The 18,173-nt window shown below is 36.3% G+C and overlaps 1 protein-coding gene across 3 annotated transcripts in view; it reads right to left on the bottom strand.

The window, feature by feature from the left end:
- Positions 1-18,173, bottom strand: part of lpcat3 (lysophosphatidylcholine acyltransferase 3) — a 29,298-nt gene that overhangs the window by 1,845 nt on the left and 9,280 nt on the right. For all 3 annotated transcript variants that reach the window (XM_067448923.1, XM_067448924.1, XM_067448925.1), the window contains 7 exons: positions 16,639-16,820; positions 8,242-8,350; positions 5,840-5,926; positions 4,512-4,678; positions 4,253-4,400; positions 1,204-1,359; positions 953-1,080 (listed from right to left, as the gene is read on the bottom strand). In XM_067448923.1, the coding sequence (XP_067305024.1) occupies positions 961-1,080; positions 1,204-1,359; positions 4,253-4,400; positions 4,512-4,678; positions 5,840-5,926; positions 8,242-8,350; positions 16,639-16,820 (969 nt within the window). In that variant the 3' untranslated portion in view covers positions 953-960. The remainder of the gene's footprint in view (positions 1-952; positions 1,081-1,203; positions 1,360-4,252; positions 4,401-4,511; positions 4,679-5,839; positions 5,927-8,241; positions 8,351-16,638; positions 16,821-18,173) is intronic.

Below are 18,173 nucleotides of genomic sequence, written 5' to 3' on the forward strand. Positions count from 1 at the left end.
GGAAACAAATACTCCTACATCTGGGATGCCCATGAGGTAAGCTAAAATTTTATTTCAAAGTGAACTATCCCTTTAAGATGTGGGTTCAAGTGATTTGGGTCAAAATATAAAGGCACAGCAACTTCAAATCTCTCAATCTCTCTCTCTCTCTCTCTCTCTCTCTCTCTCTCGGATTTTAGTGCTAGTGGAATTCAAGAAAAAACAAATGATGTGAATAATGTATGCTTTTTTTCTCATATTTATCTTGATCTTAAAGCGATAGTGGAAAAAATAAAGTTCTATCATCATTTACTCACCCTCGTGTCGTTTTACACCTGTATGATTTTCTTTCTTCTACTGAACGCAAAGGAAGATATTTTGAATAATGTTTCCATATGTATGCCATAGTAGGAACAAAAATACCATGGAAGTCAATGGTGCCCCATGTCCTACTGATTAAAAACGTTCTTCAAAATATCTTCTTTTATGTTCAGCAGAAGAAAGAAACTCATACAGGTTTGAAAAAAACTTTTTTGAAGCTTTTGTTTCATTATTTTTTTTAAAAATTTGTTTCATTAAAAAAATAACAGGGACGAGAAAAAAAAGGTAAAAAAACCACTTATAATTATCAAAAGCAAAAATGTTATTAAAAATACATTTACAATATTATTTAAAAAAATATTTCAAATAAATCCTACCTTTTTAAATCAATAAATCATGGGGGGGAGTGGCTGCAAATCGGCATATTAGAATGATTTCTGCTCACAAGGGATTGATGTAAATAACACGTAAACAGGGCTAAAGAATATCTTAAGATTCAAACTGGTAATACAGACAATGTAAAGGTGTTCATGCAACTACTAATTGATCTGAATATGAAAGAATAGATGTGTCACATGCTCACACAAAAAACGCCAGTGAGAACAGACAGGCACAAACAAGAGAGACTAGAAGAAACAGATACTAAATTTACCCATTTAATTAATCCTCCTTTTTCTCACTGCCTCTTTTTCGAGGCACGAACACCTTGCGGAGGTATGGCAGGACGAGAAAGGCAGCGAAGAAAAAGATGTGACCACAGAAATAAATCGAGGAGTAAACCTGGAAAACAAATACATTCAGAAATTAAATGGCAATAGCAAACACTTCGATAAAAGTGGTTAGGTTCACGGATATCCATCATCAGCTAAATGATTAACGAATCCCTGAGGAGCAAATACACACCTTGAGCCACTTGTCGTAAGTGAAGAGGCAGAATGGCACCAGAGGGTATCCCATAAATAGCCAGTGAATGAACTGCTGTATTAAATAAACAAGTGGATACAGATGACTCTGAGCGATGGATGTCAGCAAAGGACTGTCCCGCACCAGTGCCTGAGCCTGCAAAAATATTTACAGAACAGTTATATTACATTTAGCCTTCGTCTAATGGCAGTTGTCCACGTACACGGAAGAAACGCTCAATATTGTGTCCAAAATGCTACTCTAATACATGTTTTTAAATTATTATTTTGAGTTGTATAATTGAAAAATAAAATTTACCAAGATTAATAAATGCTGTTTAAAAAAATGCTTTGTCTTGTTATCAATTTCCATGAATGCGTCTGTCACAAAAAACAAAGCAAAAGTGCTTCGCTTCACTCACTCTGCACCGGTGGACACATACCGCAAGCAAACATGTCAAATGTTTCAATCTTGCCTAGAGCCATAGTTCTCTGAATAATATTACATTTCGACTTGTTTTCTTCTTCTCCTGAGAAGGTTAATGACCAAGCTGTACCATCAGCATTCATCAAAAAAATGTGCTTGGCTCAGACAGAAAATGTCATTTGTGAATATTCCATTGACTTTCATTTAATGTCTACTGATGTCTACTGAAGGACTATTTGTCATTTTCAACCTGTAATTTTTGGAACCGACAAATTCTTCGCTGTTGTTTCTGATTCTTTTTTGATTTTTTGTTTGACCTTGAAATGGATCATAGATCAGAAAATACACTCATTCATGCATGTGCATAAATTGCACGTATGGAACTAAACACACTCCTAAACCTTGCGGAAAGCCATTCTTAGAATAGTTGAAGCTGTTAAAGCTGCAAAGGGTGAGCAAACTCCGTATTAAACCATAAGGATTAAGAATGGGATATGAATTAAAGTTCATATGCATGTAAAGGCAGACGTCCCAAAACCTTTGCTAATATATTATATGTTCTAGTGATGTCAATATGTAATGACGTAAAAGAACCAGCAAATTGTTTTTTGAACTGGTTATTTGAAACAAACTGACTGAAAGAACCTGGTTGAGCAAATGGATCGGACTTCCAATCACTATTGGCAAGTGAGAGGGGAGTTAATAGTTAGCTCTGTTAAACTCTCTTAAAGAGTCAATTTAACGTTGATGGAATTTATTCCGATTCCCAACGCCTCGAAAATCTATTCTTTTTTGATCAATTCCCAGTATCATACCGTCATTACATACTGAAACTCATCATCTGTTTCTATATATGAAAATACAGTTTAGTACCTCAATCAGTCATCTCAATTTATCTGTTCCCTCTTTATACATTACCACTAAAAGTTTGGGAAAATGCTTAAAAAAAGTGTACTTTTAGTCTGCAAGGACACACTAAATTGATGAAACGTAACAGTTTATGGATCTAGAAATTTGACAAAATGATCTGAATTTGAATTACTCTTCCCTGATGATGACCTCTGGCCTACTTTCTGTAAGATCTGAATTTCTGCAATTTTTTTGCATATTAAATTTGATGTTCTGAATTTCTTCTTCATCTGAAATCTTGAATCTGTATTTTCAAAAACGGAATATTTCCAGTCTATTAATTCAGAACAAAATATCTGCTGTTTGGAAATACATGTCTACACAATTTCTACATAAAACATTTCAGATGTGTTCAATTTCAAATGTTCTATATTCAACATTTAAAAATTCAAATTCCGAACTTTGTAAAATGCAACATAATATTCAATTTAGTTAGATAACACTTTAGATCATTTTGTCATATTTCTAGCTCCATAACAGTTAAGACATTAATAATGTTACAAATTATATCTATTTCAAATAAATGCTGTTTTTCTGCAGAACTTTCAAAAATGAATGGAGTAATGATGCTAAAACTTCACCTTTTTAATCATAGTCACAGGAATAAATCACACTTTAAAATATATTTAACTAATAATTAGGGCCAGGACTCGGATACATTTTTTTATCTAATTAATTAGAGACTTTGTAATTAATTAATCGAAATTAATCGCATTTTAATTGCATATAAATATTTGACCTGAGAACAGTGAGAAGTAATTTTTACATGGATTTTTAGTATACCATTGAATAATGACTATACGCTTAATCAACAAAATATTGTTTATTTATTTCAGTCCAGCAGACCAGTGCAATGTTTGCCATTAAGTGTAGCAAAAGCATATTTGTGATATTTGAGGCTCAATGTGTTGCGGTGATACGCAAATTCCTTGTTGTATAGCTTGCACACAACCATGCTCTTGTCGACGCTTCCATCCTTTCGTTTTTTAAAACAAAATTTCCCATCCACGGGGCCAAGCAAAGCGATCTCATCAGCTTCTTCGTAAATGTTCACTATGGTTTGTTGTTGTCGTGACCATAGGTCGTGACCGTCGTGACTCCTATGCGTGACTCGTGAACGCTAGTTGGTGTTTCAATATAATCGGTCCGTCGAAACTCATTCATTGAAAAACGTTCCGCGATGCAAAAATAAGTGTGGTTAAAATATTTTATTTTATTTTTTGTGTAATTAATTTTAATTAACACGTTAAAGTCCCGTAATTAATTAATCTTAATTAACGCGTTAAAGTCCCGGCCTTACTAATAATATTTCATAATATAACTAATACTCCTGATCAAATAAATTCAATTGGTGAGCATAAGACAACAGCACGAAGAGCAGAAAACACTCTTGAACAGTAGTGTGTGTATGTGTATATACACATATCTTGTGCAAGCTGTTTAAGATACACTTAATATTTTAAAAAGTTTATAATTGAGATGTCAGAATTTTAGAATGCAGTTATTTTTGCTCTATCCATATATGAGCAAGACATAATTTAAAATGAATTCTCAGCGAGTTCCTGAACTCAGAAACACTATATCTTCAAAGCTGTAAACTTTTAGATCTGCCTTCGGTTGGCATGAAAGCAAGAAGTGACTCAAATACTTTAGACACCTTGACTCTAAACAACTTCACGCCTCATGTCTGGTATAGTAATGTTGCCATGGTTACCTGCTTCTCCACATTGACAATGATGAACTCCATGGAAAAGCAGATGAGGTACCCTGAGTGCAAGCCGTGCCAGACAGCCAGGAATAACAATGTGAACATTTGAGACAACAACTTGTTACCCAAAAACTTCAACCTCTTAAACACATGCCTGTATTGCAGAAGAGAAATGGAGAAAAATTAATGCATACATTCAAAAGAAAAACAACACTATTTTGAAAGTCATATCAATAAATGTCATATAAATAAAAAAGGAGCATACCTGGCCACCCAAGAATTTGTGTTGATGTTGAAGGAACTGATGGTGCCTGTGAAGAGGGGCGTGGTCTCAAATAGCCACACCCTCACATTGGCACAGGCATCCCATTGGGGCTCCCCCTTTTCGTTCTTCCCATTATAGCCCAGCCCAGAAAGTATACACACACCTTCCTAAGAATATAGAGATATACATATACATATAAAAAGTATTTGGACATTTGGAAGTCATATTTAAAAACTGTATGAATGTCATTGCATTTGATGTCCAAAATATCAAACCAAGTGGAATTATATCTAATGTTGTTTGGTTATAAATCATAAAACAACAGATATGCTGTTCAGGAGTCCATGCTTCATAATTTGCTGAGATGATCTGACAGATGCCAGATTTTATAATCGTGATAACTTATCTCAGACTCTGTTTAATCAAATGAAACCAAATTAGTCAAGAGTTTACTGCGTGTCCTACTGTGTTCATCAGAAAGGGCATATATCAATACTCAAAACAATGATCCTGGGATCTAGTATTTGTACAGCCTTTACATTTTTCTTTCAATGTTGTAATTAGCAATTCGTTTAATTTGACCTGTGAAGCAGTTTTTTAACGTGAGAAGTTTCTTAAGGAACAAGAAGATTTTTCTAACAGCAGACAGCTTTTTGTAAAGCCACACCCATAATAACTCCAAATGAATGCATGGATTACAGTAGATTAACTGTAGCCTACGTCATGTTTGTAAGACTCAAATTCAATTATTAGGTGATTATTATTTCCTCACGAATACAGCTCTTAATGAGTAAAACGGCCTGTGTCTATATTATGGTAGACTACACAACAATATAAAATTATTAGCAAATTTATTTTTAAATAATTAGCATTATTAGGGTACTATTGTAAGTAAGTAGCAGTGGCTTTGACCGACTAAGTATCAACTCCACTTAAAAAATGCGATCTAATCCTGTTAACATGAAATGAGCATGCCCATGAACAGGTTTGAGCTTACGGACATGTTGCTATGACAGAAGAAATGACCCCATTTATACAAATCACAATCTACAGACAGTTTTAAGCCAGAAAACCTGTTTAGCTTCCTTTCAACCTGATCAGGTATGGCTTGTACTTCTAGTCTGACGAACCCTACGGAGGTTCAGTTCCACATTCTCAGCTAGAAAAAGACTGCCACGTCTTGTTTGTAATTGACTTGTTACACAGCTAACGCCTCACTAAGAAGATAATAAAGATACACTGACGGGGTGCACAGCATGTAATGTAATGACACTCAATTACCACAAGTGTGCTCTTTATGGGGGATTGTGGTTGTGCTGTTTACTCACCGTGATTAGCCAGCAGCTGATGTACTTATACAGGTTTATTTTCACCCACACTAGCATGTACATACACTTGTACCAGAACGAATGTGCCTGAAATCACAGATAAGAAGAAATAAATCATCTCTGATGAATTATGAAAAGATTTAGACTTGTAAAACCATTTAAAAAATAGTATGTTTTCATTTTAATTCACGTCTTGATTGATAATATCTTTCTGCAGAAAGAGGTTCAAATGAAAACAATGAATAGGGATGTAAAGACTTTTCATAGTCGTTTGCATTCCCATAACCAATTGATTCAATTAACAATTATATACAGTCAAATCAAAAAATATTCAGACACGTTGACCCGACCATGTTTTTTTTTTTCTTTAAATGCTAATGTGACCTTTTACACCATAGAATAAACTAAATAAAGCATTGCTTGGTCATTGGTTGACCTAAATATGATTTGAAATTGTAAATCTAATTGTGTAACTTAAATTAAATTGATTGGTTGATTGTAATCCATTACATACCTTTCTATCAAAGTTATCTGACATTATCAAGAAGATATTGTTCTGACACAGTTTAACTCTGAGTCCCCCCCCCCCCCCCACACACACACTTCAATGCACTAAAAACAGTATGGTAATAGATGAGCACCATGGTAATAGATGAATACCAAAGAAACTGCATAAATTCTGCTTGTTCTTAAAAACTGACTCATTCAAAATGAACTCTCCAAATTAAAACTTTTTTTTACTTTTCTTTGCAGGTGAGTGTGCTCTCAGCAAAGCGAAGGGCAAGTTTTGCGCCTCCACACTAGAGTTTACGGTACATCAAATAAAAGTACACTGCGCATCTGTTGGAGACACCCCTCGCTGCAGCCTGTAGCACGATGACGTAGCTGGATCAGATCCAATACGTACTGGATGGTGGATCGTTATGGCGATGTCATAGCCTACCGATCTCTGGGTTAATTTATAATGCATATGCGCTAGTCTTAATGTATGATCAATATTGTATACTGTGTAGTTGTAGTAGCCTACTGATAAATAGTATTAAGTAATTAATTGATGAAAAAAATCATATTTTCATAAATGTGATGCTTAAATAATCCTAGTTTCGCTGTACATGCATGCAAAACAGTTAAAATTGTAATCTATTATGATCATACTTGCTGTTGAGTGGAAGTCAAGTAATTGTCTCTGTAATTTTAATCCTCAAGGTACAATGCAACACGATCTGTAAAGAACTTTAAAATGCCAGTAGCCTACACATTCAAGGAAAAATGCAAAACGTGTCCTGATGGCGTGAGCGTGTTATTAATTATTATTTTTGCTCGAGCAGTTTGAGTATTTATCTATCCAGCAAAATTCTCCTGTGCATTCAATGATTTCCCCAAAACTCTACTGCGCATGCATATATAACGTCATCGAATTGTGAATGAAACCTCCGCGCATGCGCGTCCAGTACGTGTTGGATCTGATCCAGTACGTCATCGTGCTACAGGCTGCAGCGAGGACTTCTTGATCTGTTGAGCTGAAATTAAATAGACAGATCGCTTAGCTTTAGTTTAGTATAAACTTATTAGTTTAACTCACCATGTTACTAACAATAGAAAAATGATATTATATTATACATAACAATATGAGATAATCTCATTGGCTGGAGCTCATCTATTACCATACTGTTTTTAGTGCATTGAAGTGGGGGTGGGGGGGAAGAAATATGTATATATTAGGAGAATTAGAATTTAAATTTTCGGGTGAACTATCCCTTTAACACAATCTTTGTTTGTAAAACGTTCCTACACTTGATTATGTCAAGACTGCTTTATATTTACAAGGCTAGAGTATGTAAGCCACAGATTCTATACGCATGTAACATGCAGTGCAAGCTACAGCTTTGGCTCACTGCTTGAAGGATTGCTCAATTAATTTGGGCTGAAATATTAATTGAAATTTGATCAGCTAAACTGATTAAATTAATACACTTGAGTCTTGGTTATACATGAACACTCCTAACAATGAATCATTTTTAGCATTTTTCACGGTGTGTGAGAACTCATTTTAACTTCCTCCTCTGCAGCAGTCAAAATGCAGTTATTTGGATTGCAGCAACCGTTTTTCATTTCCAATATATATATATATATATATTATATATATATATATATATATATATATATATATATATATATATATATATATATATATATATATATATATATATATATATATATATATATATATATATATGTGGCACCAGTAGCACATTGAAAAGACAACACAACAAAAACAAGTGGCAGCTCACGAGATACCGGTATAAGGCTGTTAAAAACTTAACTTAAATACGAAAAATACATTTTGTGACTGTGTACTGCATGTTCAGTCACAGTCCACTTAAAATTGATGACTCACTCACCTCAAACTCATCTGTTAAGTAGTAGCTAGCTGGGTAGAGCGGCCCGCCTATCGCAAAGATTGATAGGGTGATCAGACCTAAACCGAATCGCTTCATTGCTGGAATCACACTGCGAAAGGAAGAAATGTTTATTAGATTAAATAATTTATTAATAGAGAAATATAATAAGCATTATAATGGCCAGTACTGGTCAAGTTGTGGATAAAAAAAGGATGCTGCCTAAAATACATCTCATTAATTTATAATTCATTTTACATTCATAATATGGGTGAGCCATTGTCTGGCTATCACCAGACCAAGCTCAATTTAAGATTGAACATTGGTCTGGGGAGTCTGCTCTGTATTTTCTTCTGCACAAGAGGCGTGATCGACTAGCATAATTCAAATGACTCTGTACACCATTGGATAGTTCTTCAACCAATCAGACCACTAGAGGCATGATCAATAGGCAACGTCCCACCGCTTTTCTATCCGTCATCGTGTTAAATCTGGCAATAGTGTGCAAAGTAGATAAGCCAGTCTGTGATTGGTTCATGCATAAGTGTAACGCCTGTAAGACTGAAAAAACTAGTATATGCCGAAATGTCTGAATGAAGAACAAGGACTCTCTGAGAAAATAAAGGAAATTAGCATCTGAGCTTATTCATAGAGTTAGAGTCTCTGTCCGAGACGACATCACACTGAGTGAATCATCTATGAATGACTCTAATTTACATGCCTTTCCTTTCACATGAAACTTCCCCCAAACTACTGCTCCCACAAACTTGAGATCACCTGAAATGCACCAGAAATCTCTTTGTTACAATGTCAATCCTCACAATGCAGTATTATATGTGTTTGATATCGTTTGAAATGTCTCAGTGCGACTGGTACAAATATCTCTACTCCACAGAAGTAAACTAGAACATCATAAATGTTTTAAGGGTTTAAAGATATCTTTCCTTGGTGTATGGTGGGTGTGGCTTTCAGCCATTTGGCCTTTGGATCAATACAAGTCTTGATCAATGCAAATTCCCATTGTGCACTCGTGTTTACATTTGAAAGAGTTTGTGCATTTGTTTCTGGGTATTTAAGGAAATGTTGCAAAGAGCTCAAGGCTTGACACTTTAAACCGGTCAGCCCGTAATGCTGGATGTCTTTTCAAGATAGCCAGCATTATGTAATTTTCAGAAGTCAGGTATATATTTCATTCTTTACTTCAGACTATTTGATGTTATATATGGATTACCTTTGAATTGACTATGTAATTGGCTTTATACATTTACCTGACTGTTAAATAAATTGTTACACTTTGATAGATTCTGACTTGCTCTGGAATTATTCAGGTTGGGTATAATTTCAACAAAGGGTTAAACGGAATAATTAAATGTGTAGCCTACTTAAACTATTAAAATTGAATGACCAAATAACCAATTGGCATTCTAACCCAAATTCTAAATTATTAATAAATGGAGTCAGATAACGAGGGATTGGAATAAAATCCCCCTTTTCCCCGCTGAAAAGACGAATGCGCAGCGACCTTCACCCGCCGATCGTTAGCCTCCATTGGGACGATTTGGGCGGCCTTACAAAATGGTGACCAGCCTCCGTGATGTTGCAACTCTCTTACGAGCAACGTCTTTTCAGCGAAGTATTCGATTTTAAAATCAACAAGAGGTTTGAACTTCTCTTTCTTCAGCTGTTCTGGTAAGTAAAATTCTTTTTGCCTTTTTCTTAGAAATGTTTAGGGAAAAACAGACGCATCCCATATAGACACATGAATAGAATGGGTCGGAATACCCAATGTTAGACCGGAACCGCAATCCGGTGGGGTTTAAGAATTTAGATACAATCACATATCAGGGACATGATAGTGACAGCGCAGTAGAGGAATTAAAACTCGTGTTATGGATTTTAAAATATTTCTTTGTCAGCGTAGACCTACAACAACTAAACCTAAATTGGAAAAACATCTTCCAAACTATTTCCTGAGACTCGATAAACATTTGTAAATTAGAGCGTTTTTAAAATTAGCTAAATGCTTTCTCCATTGTTTTATTAGTTGCAACAAACTAGGAACGCACGGTGAGAACGAGCAAACAATAGAATGAGAACTCTAAGTATGTAAACAACTGGAATACATTTGTGATTTGATAAATAGCAAAGTTTATATTTGTTTATGAAAAGCAAAGTAGGAAAACAGGCTGATGTAACATTTAAAAGTTAAGAACTTTTTGTTTGATCAGAATTGGCTATAAATATTATTGCTACACAGCTAAATTACTCGTGGCTACAAATGATTAAGAGGTGGTACGATTCAAATCTAAGATTGATACACAGAATGATAGTGATGTTGTTACTGTATTTTTGTTAAGAAACCTCATGATGTTTCTGAGTGGCTCAGCGAGCCCACGGGGCGTACCACGCCCACTCGGAGAACAATGACTTTCTCTCTATGTTCAATGGGAGCGTTTAGCCAAATAAGTAACACCTAAATCTATCACATTTTGTAAATTCAGTTAAAATTGCCACTGTGCTGCCAAGCAGATTAGTCTGTAAATAGACTAAATCAAGCAAATAGGCATTTGAAATCTAAAAAGAGATACAACGAATGTGCTTGCATCAGTCTTGAACCAGTCTTTCATATTCAAATGTATTGGCATGAAAATAAAATCCGAAACCTCACTCAAAACAGAATTCGAGCAGGAATTTGACTGCACTCAGCATGTGCTGCTAGTTCATTGGATGTTAACAGCAACAGAGTCGCTCATTGAACTTAAGCCTGACTGTTGTCGTGCAATCAATGTACATGCCAGCCAGTTGTGACTGCAGGGCCGAATCAAAATCATTATCTTTAAGACACTTTGACAAATATGTTGTTGCGTTCGATTTAATTTTGATTTACTCTGAAATTATTGATTTTAGTGCATTAGGATGTATTGTTACCGCAAATCTGTCAGGTTAGTAACGGACTGGAGTTCAGTTTTTGGGTGGAGCTTTGAGGCACGCCGACTGAGATTTTAGAGTTCCGCCTAACGCTTGGTATTAGTTCGTATGCATTTTCAAATTTGTAATTGTACTAAACACGTGCGCATTGAACACATGATAGTTGTTTGTGTTAATAAAAACACCTAGGCTATTTAAGTTTATTCTTTAAAACACAAGATTGCTTTACTATAAGTGTATGAAACACTTAGGATAAAGGTTGTAGATGCTATATGCATTCTAGACCATGTATCTTGAGAAAAACTGAATAAATGTGGTTCTTTGTTGAATTTGTTTGTCTCCCAGGTGGAGCATAGGATTGCCATGTGGCTACAGTGTTATTCAATTGCCTTAACCATGAAAATGCTATAACGTATGTTGTGTTAATAACTCAGTGGATCATGTACATCCATGACACCACAAGACTACGCTCAGGTTAGTACACGGACTAGAACACAGTTTTTCGGTGGAGCATAAAAGCACACCAGGCTGATGTTTTAGAGCTCCGACTAACACATTGGCGTTCAGATACGTAGACTTGGACTGCGGGTTGAAAGACTAAAGACGTCTTCCGTTTAGAACAATAACAAATTGTTAGACCAATCTAAATAGGGCAACCCTAATTCCTGATTGTTGTAATATTGCTCTAAATTACGTAGACGTGGAAAACCACGGCATGATTATAGAAAGTCACCATTAGAGATAGTAAGTTGGTCACTTGAATCTGTGGTGATGGTCATGGGCCTCTGATTGAAAGCAGTTTGCATTAATTACGAGAATTCAAACCCAAGGGGACTGAACAAAAATATCTTGGAATGATCAACGTGTAGCACGGGCGTCCAAGATATCAGTCGTATGGCCTCTACTGACGACCAAGACTGACGAGTTTGTGAATACTCATGTTATCGGAATCTTAGTTTACTGACTATAACTCAATATAAAAGATTTAACCTCTGTCTACTTGACCAAGACTGATAAGTTTGTGATTATGGGCCCGCATACTGGAAAGTGCGAAGACCCTGTGACTCTAAGAACCTAATGAATGATTTCAATAAAGTAAAGAGTTAAGCAGAATAATCAGACATTTATTCATATTTATAAAGTATTAGAAATAATTAAAACGTTTACATTATTGAGTCAGATAAAATATTGAGGTAATGCATAAAGAAATGTATTCGATTTTAATCTTGTGTTGCATTGGTTCAATTCCCAGTGCCAAAAGGGAGGGGTTGTGCTGTTATCTTTTGCCTTTACAAGAACACAGCTATATGTGTGGCACTGATAATAGCAAACCAATTCACCCTTCACCACAGAAGTACCTCAATTTTTTTTTACAGGTCACAGAGACCTCAAATAATCAAATGTGTGTGCGACACCGTAAAACAAAATTCAATGCAGACAACACCAAAACAGGTGAATCAATTTCTGCCCACAGATCTGACTGTAAAGAGAGCAACTGGAAATAAAGCCATGGGAACCAACCCATCGGAATTCATGACAGTATGAGCGATAAAAGCTCTGATTAATCCAGAAAAATTCTCCAGCAGAACTGGGGTCTCTAATGCTCACAGCAGACTGTGAAGGCTCGACTGTAAGAACAGTTTTAAGGTGTCACACACTGTACTAAAACAACAGCAACAATTCAGACCTGGCCGATGAAACTCTGTTTCATGTGACAGCCAGGATGAAAATTGCAACAGACATAATAGTGCCATTCAAATAAGTCCAAACCTGACTGTGAAGCTGTTGATAATGTCAGAATTAACTGTGATTCTCTGCATTATTTTTGTCTCAGGTTTACAACTGCAATTCCTTGTAGGATGGACACCAAGATGGGGCTAACACCCCCATCAGAGCCAAAACAATGGAATTGTCAGAACAACCTGGAATGATGGAGATGGGTGCGAAAACACTTAATGGGGTCATTCACACTTCACAAAATGACCTACCAGTGTAGCACTGGAACTAAATTTTGCAACACAGATTGTTATTGATAAGACTCCACCCATCTCCCAAAAACAAACACAGAACACAGAACACACACCTCCTTCACTACACCCTCATATCACCTGAAACAGATCAAATCTGTCCAGGTTGTACACTACACATCATAGATGGCATAGAGTCCAAAAGTGTTACTTCACTAAAGATCTATTGTCCATCTTTTCACACCAACAGATCCAAATAGCTTCAAACACACAGGACAGTAGAGTTGGTCACATGATGACAATCTAACGAAGACACACACACACACACACACACACACACAGACACACGCACACTCACTCTCTCACAGTCTCTCAAAGTCTCTCTCTCACACACACACACTCACACGCACACGCACACGCACACACACACACACACACACACACACACACACTCACGCACACACACACACACACACACTGTGACAAGGAATACACAATCTCCATTATTGTATGACTAAACATATTTAGATCTGCCTTAATTGCATTGGAAGATTCCTGAACAAACACAGTGGTTATTATATATATATGTATATCTTCATAATTGTGATTGAATATTGAATATTATTGATGATGTTATTATTATATGCATATCATCTATTTTAATATATAAACTGCACTGACTTTTTGCTGCATTTCCTTAGGTAATCCAGACCAAGAATACTTAAATTCCGCTGTCACTTTATCACAGTGATAGTGAAGAATTAGGTGATTAAATACCACCCCACCAATTATGACCTTAAAAAAACACTTGAGAGAAGGTGTACCAATCGCACTGCTGACGTGAACCCACATTGTTTTTTATTTTTGTTTTCTTGCATTGTATGTTCTTATGCATTTCTCTATGGCTTTAAGTTCATCAGTGTTCAGTCGTTAAGTGGACATTAAGACTCTTTTCAGGTGTCAACTACGGAGAAGCCTTCAACCCATTGAAATCTACCCAGTGAACCACACCATTGGAGGTGTGAGAATTACACAAGGAGAGTCAGATTATCGGGAAGGTGCAGAAGCAGAAGCTTCCCCATGAAGAAGTGACACGTTAACTGAACATTCACCAAGGTCCGAGACTGACTCTATGAACATGCTGTGCTGAACCACAGGTAGAACACCTGAACACATTCACCCACCAGCTTAAACTCAAGCTACACACACCTGGTAAGACGGTGTCCTGCAGGTGAACAAAGAACCTTCCAAAGGGCTCTGCAGCTGCTAAGACAATTTCGTCATCTCAAGGATTGAACCAACGTCTAACCAACGTCTAACAGTGATCCCATAGGACCACCAGAGTTTGACCCATTGGGATCAAGAGGTGGAACTGTAAGACTGAAAAAACTAGTATATGCCGAAATGTCTGAATGAAGAACAAGGACTCTCTGAGAAAATAAAGGAAATTAGCATCTGAGCTTATTCATAGAGTTAGAGTCTCTGTCCGAGACGACATCACACTGAGTGAATCATCTATGAATGACTCTAATTTACATGCCTTTCCTTTCACATGAAACTTCCCCCAAACTACTGCTCCCACAAACTTGAGATCACCTGAAATGCACCAGAAATCTCTTTGTTACAATGTCAATCCTCACAATGCAGTATTATATGTGTTTGATATCGTTTGAAATGTCTCAGTGCGACTGGTACAAATATCTCTACTCCACAGAAGTAAACTAGAACATCATAAATGTTTTAAGGGTTTAAAGATATCTTTCCTTGGTGTATGGTGGGTGTGGCTTTCAGCCATTTGGCCTTTGGATCAATACAAGTCTTGATCAATGCAAATTCCCATTGTGCACTCGTGTTTACATTTGAAAGAGTTTGTGCATTTGTTTCTGGGTATTTAAGGAAATGTTGCAAAGAGCTCAAGGCTTGACACTTTAAACCGGTCAGCCCGTAATGCTGGATGTCTTTTCAAGATAGCCAGCATTATGTAATTTTCAGAAGTCAGGTATATATTTCATTCTTTACTTCAGACTATTTGATGTTATATATGGATTACCTTTGAATTGACTATGTAATTGGCTTTATACATTTACCTGACTGTTAAATAAATTGTTACACTTTGATAGATTCTGACTTGCTCTGGAATTATTCAGGTTGGGTATAATTTCAACAAAGGGTTAAACGGAATAATTAAATGTGTAGCCTACTTAAACTATTAAAATTGAATGACCAAATAACCAATTGGCATTCTAACCCAAATTCTAAATTATTAATAAATGGAGTCAGATAACGAGGGATTGGAATAAAATCCCCCTTTTCCCCGCTGAAAAGACGAATGCGCAGCGACCTTCACCCGCCGATCGTTAGCCTCCATTGGGACGATTTGGGCGGCCTTACACGCCGCATTCACACGGGGCGTAGGCGTTAACGCTTGACGGAGGGCGTGGCTGAAACTGGGTGCTGACGCGATCGTCATAGTGACAACAGCCAATCACATTAACTTGCCGCTTGGACCAAAACACAACACAAAAAAGCGCCTTTTTTGGTTGTATGTGCGAGTGCGATTGCCCGTGTAGTTGTTGTCAGCGCACTGCACAGGTGCACGAAGCTGTTAAGTACATTAAATCCTGAAAAACGCCGACAGCGGGAAGAATATCACGTAGTGGTCCAGGAGCTGCGTCTGGATTTTTAACGGTCTATGATCTGGATGGTTCACGGAGCAGTAATGAACGCAATTGGCTAGCGTCTGCTGTAGGATATTTGCATACGGCGATCTGATTGGATGACGCCTGCGCTGGCGCTTGAAAAGTTGAGAATTCTTCAACTTCTGCCGCTTGCAACGCGAGTGAAGCGCCGCGACGGAACCCACAATTCAGTTCGGCAACAGATGATGTCACCCATTCAAAGTAAATGGGAAGCGTTAACGCCTACGCCCCGTGTGAATGCAGCGTAACAGAAGCAGTAGAAATTAATGTACAGGTTTACAGACTGAGTTGCAGGGCGAAATCAAATCCCCGGTAGATCAAGCTGGGTTTGTCTAACAATTCGACAATATTGTGAAAACCGTAACTTTATGCAAATATGCAGAGACATGATGTGACAATAGGAGTAAAGACTGTGCTATCTTTCCGTTTAATGTTATTGTAAATGGTTTTGCTGTTCTTTAAGATTTGTCTCTGCTAATAATTTTTTTTTTTTTAAAGTAAAATCTGTCTGCATTCTGATTGACTTTTAATGCACTGGTAATCATTTATTTTCTTCATCATATGGAGCATTCAGTGCCTATATGAACACCTAAACAGACACAAAGATGTCGCAAGAGTGTGTTACTAAGACTTGTTCATTACCACTGTGTCCTTGAGCAAGTAAAATAAGTCATTGTCCTTGTAACAGACAAATGAATCCTGCAAATCACTTTGGATGAAAAACTGTCTATAGAAAGTAAAATCATTGGTTTGGCAGACTTTGGCTAAGCTACTATTGTTAAGCTTGTGAGATTTTGTGCATTTACCTATTGGGTGGTTGTCCGGGGACATCGGACATCTCTCGAGACACCAGCATCTGATAGTTTCGCAGTGTGAATTGAGGCCCTACCAGAAAGCCTCCATAGAAGTATGAGAAACCAAACACCTCCAGCAGAGACGGCGTAGAGCTGAGGGCAGACTTCTTCTGTTCTGCGTTGATCTGAGATTGCTGCATAAAAGAAAACGAGTAAATTAATTAAACGAGATGGACTGGGATTTTGGGACTGGCTGCAGGAGCTTGGGGTCAGTAGATTTTTTAAATGAAAGAAGTCTTCTTAAAATTACGAAGAATGCATTTATTTGATAATAATGTTAAGTATTATTACCATTTAAAATAATGGTTTTGTATTTTTATATATATTTTAAAACGTAATTTATTGCTGTGATGACAAATCTAATTTTCAGCATCATTACGCCAGTCTTCAGTGTCACAGGACACTTCAGAAATCCTTCTATGCTGATTTCTGCTCAAGAAACATTTCGTTAGTTAAAACTTCTTTTTAGGAAAAGCTGATACATTGTTTTTCAGTATTCTTTGAAGAATAGAAAGCCTAAGAGAACAGCGAATGTATAATGTTACAAAAGATTTCTGTAATTTTTTTAATCAGTTTAATGCATCCTTATTAAATATAAAATAATGAATTTCTTTGCCCAAAAAAATCTTACCAACCCAAACTTTTGAACAGCAGTGTAATTTAGACAGTTTTCTTGTTTAGAACTATGGCTGTCAAGTAGATTAATTCATGTTTACATGTGTGTGTACTGTGTATAATTATTATGTATATATAAATACACACACACACACACACATGCATGTATATTTTTAATGAAATATATTTATTTACATAAAAAATATTTATATTTTATTTAAATATATATACAGCATATGTGCAAATATTTCTTAAATATATACGAGTGTGTATTTATATATACATAATAATTCTACACAGTACACACACAAACATATATATATATATTTGACAGCACTAATATACACCCATTTACACCTGATACTGAGATCCATATCAAGTGATCCCATCACAAGTGGTCAGTACAGAAACATTTACACCCGGTTTCACAGACAAAGCTTAAGATAGTCCAAGACTAAAATACATGTGAGCTGATTTAACTGAAAACAACATGTACTGACTTATCTTTAAATTTGTCAGTGCCATTGTTTTGTCTGAAGATTGACACCAGTAATGTTTTTTTTCTTTCTAAGACACAGTTTAAAAAGCTACTTAAATGCCCCAATTCAACTAAGGCCAAATCCTTGCTTAATCTAAGCCTTGTCTGTGAAACCAGGCCTTAGTGATTTTTCTTGTCCACTTAAACCTCATTCTGAGGGTGAAACATTACATTTTTGACTTGATTTAAATGACAAATATACAGCATTTGAGAGAATAATTGATGTGATGTGAAATCATGTTATCACAGCTGGTCAAAAGAGACACATAATACCAGGTGTAAACAGCGATCTGTCAGACTGATTGAATCAACTGAGACGGATGTTAATACCAGG

Source organism: Pseudorasbora parva, chromosome 7, assembly GCF_024679245.1.
Source record: "Pseudorasbora parva isolate DD20220531a chromosome 7, ASM2467924v1, whole genome shotgun sequence".
Classification (NCBI taxonomy): Eukaryota; Metazoa; Chordata; class Actinopteri; order Cypriniformes; family Gobionidae; genus Pseudorasbora; species Pseudorasbora parva.